The sequence below is a fragment of the Pecten maximus genome, chromosome 11, assembly GCF_902652985.1.
Source record: "Pecten maximus chromosome 11, xPecMax1.1, whole genome shotgun sequence".
Taxonomy (NCBI): Eukaryota; Metazoa; Mollusca; class Bivalvia; order Pectinida; family Pectinidae; genus Pecten; species Pecten maximus.
This window is the reverse complement of record NC_047025.1, coordinates 13,819,675-13,831,678: the sequence shown is the minus strand read 5'-3', so window position 1 is coordinate 13,831,678 and position 12,004 is coordinate 13,819,675. Positions and strand designations below refer to the sequence as shown.

The following is a 12,004-nucleotide window of genomic DNA, read 5'->3' as shown; positions in this document are numbered from 1 at the left end:
ATTCAAGTACCGAGTGACATGTCAGTATCACGTCTGGAACTACAGTTTACACCATAAAAAGATGGTTTCGTTTTCCTTGATCTTCGATGGGTTCAAGTATGGCTGATAAAGTTCTGGTCTGCGATGGCGGTTTTAATAAACAGTCACAGAGTGCGTGTATGTTATAACTCAGGTTAAAACGTCTGAAACACTTAAAGAAAATTTGAAAATGAACAAAAACTGAAATTGTAAAAAAAAATAAAAAAAAAAATAGAGAAACCTAATAAATGTCAATCAAATCTTGTAATGTGAAAGGCAAAGCAACACTGCTTTCAATTCAATTCAAATTTTGTTTTTAGTCAGTACATATTATAACAAATCAACATTAGCTCTATTGAGCTATTAAAACCGACTCAAATATATAGCATAAAATGCAGTTTCATGATGATCGTAACCCTTGGCTAGCGAAGATGCACGTAACGAAACTAATAACAATTTAAAAACTGTACAATATCTTTTTTTCTGTCCGGTTCGGTGCCGACACATCCGGAACCGATATGATCCGTGGATTACAAACATACGCGATCACTGTTGTCCCCGATACGTATATACACCATCAAAATTATTGATTTCTCACACAAACCGTTATATACTGTCTGTAGTGATGTCAGGGTTTTACATTTAAGTGGCTGCATCGTTACGTAAACCAAATACCGCCATATTGGTTCGTTTGACACGAATCCCTGATTAAGATACAGAATTTAGTGCAGACAATTAGGATTTTAAAGACAATCTAAGCTGTAAAATACCACTTTAAATTTCAATTTAACCCATGCTACAGTAGTTGTCATCTGGCGGTCGGGTGGCTCAGTGGATAATGCGCTCGTCTTCCGCTCAGGCGGCCAGGGCTCAGTTTCCCGATCGACCGTGGAAAGATGTGGGGGTACTTTTTTTTTTTTTTGCCATGAGATTTTTTTCTAGAAACACTTATTTCCTCACACAACATGATCAAAATGAACTTCAATATTATTTGATTTTATAGGGATAGGCTTACTATTATTTAAGAATGTACGTAACCAACGACGCCATCGCTCTATCGACTTCATTGATGATTCAATCTGCCTGAAACTTCATAGACTTAATATTTATAGAAAAAATATTAACCCCTGTTAGGAGTAGTGCTAACAAAATGTTCCATATGCAGACACGTTTCAACCACCTGAGGTCAACATTGAGACTACTGGTAGGTCAACATTGAGACTACTGGTACTATCAAAAGAATGTTCGAAATACATAAATGCTGAACAGGCTTCATTAATAGCATGGTTGTCATGAAAAATATCTTTTTCGGGTTCAAGTTTTTCTTACCTGGTTCACATTTAGAAAGTTTGTGATGTCACAATTGAGGTCAGTGTTCCTATAAATAGATGTTCGACTTTCTCCCTCAACCGACTTCATTTACTATAACTGATTGTCCTTAATCCTCATACACTTACAAAGTTATGATCTCCTGAATGAATTTTCATTCCAATCTCCTGTGATCCAAAGTGAGGTCGCTCTTACTATACATAGATTTTCGCCATCCTCACTCTACTTACTCCGTCAATTATCAGATAGATCTGTTACTCAAAACTCTTACTCACAGCCATCGTCTCTTGTTGTGATATTTAGCAGTGTCTTCCTTGACGACATTATCATTAGACAATTCTTACCATATTTTGTCGCATAATGGTCAATGTTGAACGGCGATGGGGTTCGAATCTAAGTAATAAGGTAGGCAGTTCAAATGCTCTTCTTCAGATATGATTAAAATAAGAAGGTTCTATTTCAAGTGAATTCGTCAAATATAACGAGAACTTGTCCATTAGATTCACATCATCTTGGATTTCTTGAATGATTATATAAATCAAGGAGAAGACTTGAATTTATCAAGAAAACAACATAGCTGGTCCTTTATGCTGGTTGCCTAGGCGATTGGCTAACATTGCATTCAAACGACATCGTCCTTATAAGGCGTCTTACGACAGGACTGCAATTGACGTATGACAGATTGGATATTTTGTTAATCAATGATCTACGATGCTGGGAGAAATCCCTGCAGGACTTAGCTATGGCCTGAAGACCAGCACATGTGACGCCATGCTTTGGACAAAGGCTTCACAACCTTTGTGCCTTCCGAATTTCTTTCTATTCTTTCTAAAGGAATCGGTCTCCAATTTTTTTCGACTGGAAAATTGATTTATGCGTTTCATTAAAGCGTCTGAACTCTGCCGAAACTACAACTGACCGCTTTTTAAAATGTCGATTAGAGGCCAAAGGGGGAACTTTTAATCGATATGGGATTGGAGAGTTGTGTTGGGTGACCGGTAGAGGGGGATTCTAAAAATAATTAAGCTCAATATATATTTAGATATAATCGCATAAAATTATCTTTCTTTGAAAGAGATTTTTTATCGTTATTATTACAAAAGCAGGTATATCTTCTTTACAGAATGATACAGACAGTTGCTGAATAATGCTGTATCTATTTACAAATATTTACATCGTACAGCGCATCTCCCCCTTTTAATGGCCCCTCTTTACGGACCCTTATTATTCTTACTACTGGACGCAGGCTTGATACTAGGTTTTAGCACCGATTCCCATGGGAGGTGTGAAATAGGGGGGATTGTTTCCAAATACAGCCTACCTCATAAAACAATGTCATAAATTCTTTGGGTACAATAATGGTGATAATTGCTGTTGACATCTTATGGTATTAAAAACGACAAATATTTCACGTAGAAATAACTACATTGCATTGACTGATTTCTATAATATAGACGCGTGATTTCCGTTTTTCATTAAATAATTGTTCTTGTACATCTATATTGCATGTATTTTGTACAATTTCAAGAATCCTAATATGAAATAAAAGGCTGCTTTCAGATGAAAACAAAATTAAAATATTATTTTCTTTTCGTGTATAATTTATATAAAGCAGATACTCAATTACTGTTTTTGTTACACTTTGAAATAAAATATGCTTAAAAAATGAAACTTAATGAACACAAACTATAGAGACATATCATAGAATAATCGATAGGTATATAAGTCTGTACATAAATAAAAATATTTATTCACACAATAAAAGTGCGAAATTGTTTATTCTTCTATAAAATGTGTTATCTACTTTTTTGTAAACAACGGTTATGATGTTAATTACACGATCTTAAACTATCCAGTCAACATATCCAAGTAGGTAAGTGGATACCCCGATAAAGTCGATCGTTTGTTAGCCATGCGGAAATAATCCTTCAATAACATTTGATCCGTAGTCTGCACTTAAATCTCAAACACAGGTGTGTTTGTATAGTACTCTATTTTGTCACGGCTCAATGAAAAACGTAGGATACCTTCTCCATCAATCATTGGTCAAAACACTATTTGCATACATCTGCCGTTCTGAGCATCTCCCGCGAATTTTCCAAAGAGAAACTAGGCGCTATAATATAAGAGAAATGTGTATTATGCAATATTTCCATGTCAGAGGTACGTAAATATTATTTAGATAAATTGAGCACCGAAAGACTATTGATCGAGATATGTATAACGCTCTGTGTATCAATTTGCTCAGCTGCCGACAGCGGAGAGGGAGGTAAAAAGAACGGCAGTCGGACTTGACAAATTCCGACACCTGAGTCGTTCGAATGGAAACACAGGGGAAAGTGTTCGGAACACGAGTTGTTAGGAGAGGCAATGTGCAGGAATAAAGGATGGATTAAACTGTAAGTGAGTCGGATGAACGTATTCAGTGACATACTGTTTGCTTTTTACCATGTACTTGGTATAAATACAGATGAACGGGGATTTTGCTGAATGTTATGATATTGTGACTGGAGTGGTGTGTTCCGAGCGGCTGCGATGCAGATGATATTTTGAGAGAGCTCGCCGCAAAATGTAACGGACTTGCTGTGTTGTGTGTGCTAGGCTTGGCGATATGTCGTATATCGGTGTTTTATTCGGGTGTGTTATTTAAAGATCACACTTGTAATGTGATAGTTTCAAGTTGGATTTATTTATATCTAAATTTAACATAACGTTTCCCGGATTTTCAGTTGGATCTCTAAAGCCGTGTGGCAACATGGCGACCGTAAGGATGAAAGGGCTGGATACAGGTTTGTTTTGCATTGTGTTTTTAACGACTTTGATTGGTTTAATACATTCCACTACATCTACAAAATATAAGAAAATAGAGACAAATGTTTATGTGCCATTTAAAACACCGCCATCATCTATCATTACAAAGCTCTCGGTATCAGGAAAAGTACCTGTTTTGGAAAGTTTGGATGAGACAGCAAGGTCACTTTTTAAAATGGACAAGGGTCAATTCATGACAAATGCTGATCTGACATCTTCATTAGGAAAGAAATTTACGTTTTACGTCAGGGATGCTTTAGAAAGTGGGCCCATCCTGGATGTATTACATGTAGTTGTTGACAATTCAACAGATATGTTTACATTTCCTCAACTACAGTATATTGGTACCATTAAAGAAAATCAGCCATCATTTTCACCTGTAGAAGTAGTGGGACACATCTGGTCTAGAAATCATAATTCTGCATCACTTGGTCATATTAAATACTCCATCATCCACCATTCAGGGCCAAGTGATTTTCATCTCAAACACAAAATTTACAGTCGATTAGAAGAAGTCAAATTTGTTGCTCGAAAACCACTGGACAGAGAAGAAAACAACCACTACAGAATAATTGTCCAGGCTGAAAATGACAACGGTCAAAAGGCTCAAGCTGTGGTCAAGATATTTGTATTGGATGAAAACGACAACATTCCAAAATTTGAAAAATCTTCATATTCTGTAGAATTTGGCGCAGCAATTTATGGTGGAAGAAAGGTTATTCAAGTTCGTGCCTTTGATATGGATGATGAAACCATCTCGTATAAAATTGCCGATGAAAATGGTCTATTTATCATCGACCCTATAAGTGGGAAAGTATTCCTGAAGAGGAACGGCTATCTGGATTCTGGGAAATACATATTTTATGTTGTGGCTCGAGATTCCATTGGTCATTCAAGTGACCCGGTCAGTGTTGAAATCAAAGTGATTCCTAAGGCTTTAAAATTTGTATCTTTTCATAATCATCCTCAGTCCCATCGTTTAACCAAGAGATCTACCGTCATCAATCGTGTTGAGAAAACCTACGAGGTTCCGGAGAGTATGCCTAGTAGTAAGGCTATGTTTAGTATAGCCTCAACTCCACCCCCTTTATCTGGGGTGGAGCAGTATAGTCTAATGAAATCCTCTCTTCCTGACACATTCCAAGTTGACACCCGTGGAAATGTCTACATCAGACAGGGGAGACAACTTGACTATGAAGACATGCAGCATCGGGTCATCGGTCTGAAATTCCACATCACTAACTCAAACAACTTTCAAGGTATGTTTCATTTACTTTTAGAATTATTAACAAAATTGTTGAAATGAAGTTTTCTCATTCTACACATTTGTTACTTAAGCCAAGGTTATATTAATGATAATATGAATTGTAAATGTTTGCCCATAAACTTCCATGCTGTTGAAGACTGTTGGCCATGCCATATGAAGGGTCTTTCTGTTGTATGGCAAGCACGTGCACACTTCTAAAACTTATCATTGTGTTTGACCATGCTATAAATAAGATTTCACTATAAAGGAAAAAGGTGGTGAGCTTTGACAGATTCAATTTGTTGAAAGGCCATAATTTCAGCTTTGAAATTTGTGGTTTGATATAAATGATGATAAGTTAAAGAATCAAGGTTGTGGGATGTTTTGAGCTCAAACAGGTGTGTTTAACCATGGCCATTGCATGTTTAGATTTCAAATTTGAATTTATGTACATGGAATCACCATGACATATGACAATGTGTTGGCTATGATATAATGCTACCCTGTACTATTCTAGATGATCTCTAACAGACACTGGTATATTGATCGGTCAGTCAGGTAGACTTGTCTGGAGCTATGATGGGATAATGGTCAGTTAGAGTGCAGTGCTATTTTGAGTGATATCAGTATCGCACGCTCTTTCCTATCCTGCTCTCAACTTGCATCTTTCCTATCCTGCTCTCAACTTGCAACGTTATGGAATTGTCAATTTAATTTGACCTTGACACGTCTACCTCAGGCAAAGATTGTTGTTTCTCATTCATTATCACAGAATTGGTACGGTATACAGTGCCAATATCGGTGCCAGGACTAAAATATTGGATAGTGCTGTCTATCGAGGAGAAATAGATTCTCCAGCGTATACCTTTTATTTCATTTGCCATTTCATGTAGTGATTTGCTAATTTCATTTGAATAAATTAAACATGTATGTAGATTATTCAATGTAAGAAATAACTTACAATTCAATAAGAAATTTTCTAAACTCAGCATGAAGTTCTATATGTAATTACATTTCTGGCCTAAGGGGTTGTGGCCTGGACTCGATCTTCAGATTCTAATAATTGTGAACATATCTATTATGGGTGAATGCTGTACATTCCTGGCAAGACCCCTGTAGGTTCATTGGCGACAAATTGATGAGAATCTATAGTGCTACATGTCAAATTGTGTTGGGGCCAAATTTTCTGTCATTACTGATTCACTATATAGTATACATTAAGAAAGTGAATCGTCCAAATCCATGTTGACATGGACAGGCCATGTTGAAGCAAATGAAAGCTGAATTAATTCAGATAAAGCAAGTTAAATCAATAAGAGTATGGCTCATTTAATTAAAAATAAAATCATACAACTATCAGAGCTTCCAGTACAGATGCTTGAGAGTACATGCTCTTGATAGACTCCTCAGAATGAGATCGATCTGACTCTTCGGTTTGAAGAGACGACGTCTTTTTGACTTTGTTTTTCATTTAATTTTTGTCCCTTCAAATTTCTGAATTATCATGATCATTTGACCTCTGAAACTGCTAAAAATCAAGGGTTAGTGCTGGCCGTGGAGGCCCAGGCTGTTCTCAATGTTTTCTGGAAAGGAATTCCAATATGACATGGAGTCCTGAACATCATCTAATTAAAATACCTATATATAGCTTTCTTGTAGAATTTCAACTCTGACATGTTTTAATTTAGAGACATGTCTTTTATAATGAAGCTCAATATCAATCAATTGTTAAGAATTTAAATGCCTTTAACATTTGAAAGTTTTCATACAGTCTGGTTTTTACATTAATGGTTTTGTAGATTATTATCTATAACCCTGAAGGTATATGACTTTTTTAGAGGGTTAGTAAAATTGCATTTTTTTTCAATTTGCAATATGGCGATCATAGATTCTTTTAAAGCTGTAGAAATGATATATTACAAGGTATATTTGGCAATTGTTAAATATTGTAGTAAAACGTTGCCCTGATGACATTGTCACATGAAAAAAAATCAATTTACAGAATGTGTTCTTATTGACATTTGTTGAGTGGAGCTGTAAAATATTACTCAACAAATTAATGGTTTCTCTCTTGCAACACTTGCCATGACGTGACTTCATTTGTACTCATTAAATATTCATGAAATTCAGCCAAACCAGATCATTAAATGACAGTCGACAATTGTACAAGATTATAAAAAAATGTACAGACTGGAAGCTCCAGGAAAGCTAAGCTCTTTGGTGCAAAAGCAGCCCTTGATCTCTGACGTCACTGACAGTATACAACGGCTTCCTTTTTGTTTTTATCATTTCGTGGCTTCCTTTTTGTTTTTATCATTTCGTGTATACCGCAAAACTGAAGCCAAGTCAGTTCAGAAGCAAAAATGCTTTCATCTTGTTTCTAATTACTGTAGAAGTTTAAGATTTGTACAGAATTGTGATTAATGAACTTTGGTATTTCAACATGCTTTGGTTCATCCCCTGTTCACCCTGAGTGGGTGTTTTGCATACCAGTTTACTGTCGGTATATATATTGTCTCAATGAATTAATTAATGAAATACTAATACTTAATTTCTAGTTACAGTCAAATCCACATACTTTCTTTATTTTTTTATACCAATATTAATGGCAATTACAAATGCTTCAATGGTAATGTCATAAAGATGTAGCTTCTACGAATTTAACAAAATATTTCTTGACGAGAAACTCCCAACTTTTAAATTACTGTTATTTTAAGTTGTAGTTTTTAATCTATTAATCATGATGTGCCATTGAAAATTTACATTGTCATTATACTAGCTATATAAGTCCATCAATATCTGGGTTAGGAACTCCGGTGTACCATTTTAACAAACAAACACATGACTTTTATTTGATACTATACAAAATCCCACTGTCTTGTGATCAGGACCAAGTTTAAGGTTTTTAAATGTATTGTAAACCTGTAAATTCCTTATTATTCCTTTGAGTAATTAGATCTATCTGGTTTTCATCCAGCTTAACCAGCATTGATCTTGGTACTAGTAATATAAATTTGTAAAGATAAATAGACAAAAGGTATATATGGTGTCTCCATTGCTTAGTTGTATATTAGAATTTATGTACCTGTATAGCGTACCTGTGTGTAACTTCCTAACAATTAAGCTAAGGTTGAGCTAGTATTACCATATATCAGTTTGGTTCGTGAATCAAAATGATCACATTAATCAATGGTTTCCTGTGTAATCAACTTATTTATTGACCAACATATTTAAACTCCTTATTGTAGTGTGATAATTCCAGCTAATACCCATGACACCTGTAAAGGGCTGTAGTAAACAGGAGCCTGAGGCTGACCAAACTGACCAGTGGTCAGATAACATACCTCAGTGTAAAGCTTGGTTAGCTTAATGAATTCAGATGAAAATGTCTGTATTGATTTTGTTTCAAAACGTTTGTTTAAAAATATCTAAAACGGTGATTTTCATTTCCCATGAAATAATGCTATGGAAGAGACCTGCATATATATTTATTCTTTTGTTTGCCCAGAATAAAATTTACTTTTTATTTACTTGGTGTTTGATTAAGCTATTACATCCATCCACAACAGAGTCTTGGACTTTGTCAGCTAGAGACAAATACAATAGTTACCTGGGGCTCAGTCCACTGTTGTCACCTGTAGGTAGGTGTGGTAGTTATGGTAGGACTAATTGTCCAGTATAAGATGACCAGTCATAGTACTGGCCAAAGTCATTTGTCATGTCACTCGTCAACGGAAATGTCGGAACATAAATGTTTTTTATTGTTGGACAGTCGATCCTACCTGTGACTTCTTTGAAGTTTTCCTTTTTCAACAGGTGAAAGAGAGGGGTGGTCTCCCCATCAGTAGTTGTCACCCCCAGAGCCCTTGGTTAATATACCTTTAACAGTCTGTAGAGCATTGTAGTACAGGTGTACACAAATCTGTATACAACTCGTTAATGGCAAGGTGAACTTTTCACCTACAGTCACAGGTATTTTGTTGCGTATTTGACACCAACAGGTCCCTATAAAGTCTAGTACTTGTTTATTCCAGTTTGGATTCATCATTTCTTTTGATATATCAGTAAACAAGACCATTTTTGGTTCCATTTGGCTAACTACAATTGTCTTTGTTCTGAAGTTTCCCATCTGTATATAAAAAAACACAACAATTTGTAGGAGGAATTGGGATTTATATAGATTGCTGGATTTTGTGTCATGATATATGTAAAGAATTTTCAGATTTAAAGATTTTGAGAATTTTTATGACTTTGCCGCAATAAATTTATGTCTAGGCAGTAAAAAAAAAAATTAATCAACCTATATGTCAATTTGTAGTATAAGATTCCTTTTAACTATGGAAGGTCGTATTGGCCATAACAAATGAAATATACAGGAAATTTGAATTTCCATGTCATTGAAGGAATTAGTCTGTCCTTATTGAGTCAAACTCTATTGGATTGTGAACTAGAAAACACTGGCCCATGAATGTGTTGATCTACTAATACAAAGTCTTACAGACAGTGACTGCCAGGCTTATAAGTCCATTACTACAGAAAAAAGCCATTAGTCCCTTTGTCTCCACCAAAATTCCTTTGACAGTACATGTTTTATGGTAGGAGTAGAAATTCCTGTGTTGTGAATCACCTAAAACGATCAGTCAGTGTTGATATCAGATTGACAGATTGTGGAATCAGCATCACTCATCATTGATCAATATCAGTAACATTTTGGATAAATCTCTCATTACGACCCCTTTATACTCTGCATCCTCCAAAGTAAGGTCAAGCAGTAGAGTCCCGCTACACAGGCTAGTATATGGATTAATGCTTTTGGGATCATTGTTCCTTCTATAATTTTGTTGTCCCTATATATATAATTATCAATATTACAGAAACATTTATATATAGATTGTTTGGAGTTCGGCCCCTTTTTGGAGATTTTGTCCCATTATGACGTTATATTTACAGTGATCAATCTACAATTTATTTGTATGAGTCCTTTTCAACTGTACTATCTTTAAAAACAATGAGTCTCATAATGTTAAATTTAGTATTCCAGAAATTCCTAGAGTCCTATCAAAATTCTATGAGTACAGATCTAGAGTACACTCTGGACTCGGGACTCACAAATATGTAGTTTCATCAATGAGTTGAACAAAAATGATATGGCATGAATTGTCACTATATTTCTTTGTCAGATATGATATCCAACAAATTCCACCATGCCACTGGTTCACAAATCTAGGATTCGAGAGCTTGTAGACATCATGGGCTAGTCTTGGTGGTTCAGTGATTATAGCGCCAGACAACAAACAATTACCTCTTGGCACAATTCACCTTAGTTTTCTTGTATGTATTAGATTATCTTGTAGGTATTGGCATAAGTAGGTATTAACGTCGGTTATCGTGTGGGAGCAAAAATATGACGTACAATATATGCCTGAAGGCAGGAATTTGCTTGCTTTGTCCTTTAAACGGAACCAAGCAATTTTGATCCCTCTTTCAGTTTAGTGTATTGCACACCGTCAAAGGGTTATATATCGTACATGTTTTAGTCCTTCAGACCCAGACATTTTTTTGTTCCATCTTTTGGTAGACTTTAATGATGTAAAAACTGCCAAAGGCTGAGATATATATATATATATACAGGTGGTCCAAACGGTTTCATTTCATCCTATCCCTACATTATCTGTATCTCTGTATCAAACGAGTACTTGGTTGTAGATGTGATTTTTCCCGAGTTGATGAGAGAGATCTTGTGTAGACTACAGCTAGAGGGTACTTCATAACCGGAAATCATTGATACTTAGGCTGAGGAGTCTTAAGTACAATACATTGTGATAGGTACATGTTGTGCCTGGTAAAATTGTGTAATCGACCTAAGGATAAGATGTACCTCAATGTGTTAATCTATGAATTAAATGTATGTTTAGTTTAAAGTCCAAATTCATGAAAGGTCAGTTTCATTTTCCTTTTTTAATTCTTCCTCATTTCATGGTTAAGGTTCAATATTTTTCAAAAATTCTTTTAAAAAAGTCTTTATCGTTTCATGATAAAAATTTAAGGTTTTAAGTTCTTATCATAAAAATAAGATACAGTATTGTATATGTTATCTAACACAAGCTTAAGGTGTAGATATGAAATATGTATTGACTTAATTGACAAGTCATATGTCTGAAATATATTATCTTCATGTACCATATACTATTACCTTAAAGATTTATAACTGTAATGTATCGATTATGTAAGGATTTTTAATACACAACCAATGAATGTTTGTATGTGATGCTTCGATTAAGTACATTATTAGAGGAAATTTATAGCAATTATTGAACAAGTTAAGCTTTTAGAAATATTGTACAGGTAATTAAATAAGAAATTAACTGCCTTTCATTTTACATCTTTCATCAGAAATGTTACACGTTCTACAGATGATAGATTCATTTTACCAAGCTATATACATCATAGATCATCAGGCGAATGCATGTGTTCAACAAAACACCCAGGCCAGCTAACTTTCCATGTATGACTGCAGATCAAGCTTCATATGAAAGTTATCTCGGCGAAATCTTGTGTTATGTGAGCTAGGTCATCGTTATATGATGCATCTTTTACCCA

The 12,004-nt window shown here is 35.1% G+C and overlaps 1 protein-coding gene across 1 annotated transcript in view; it reads left to right on the top strand.

Moving 5' to 3' along the window:
• Nucleotides 1-3,663: 3,663 nt before the first annotated feature.
• LOC117337123 (neural-cadherin-like) overlaps nt 3,664-12,004 on the top strand; it is a 93,306-nt gene continuing 84,965 nt past the window's right edge. The window contains 1 exon segment of the mRNA XM_033897918.1: nt 3,664-5,417. Coding sequence (XP_033753809.1) covers nt 4,103-5,417 — 1,315 coding nt within the window. The 5' untranslated portion in view covers nt 3,664-4,102.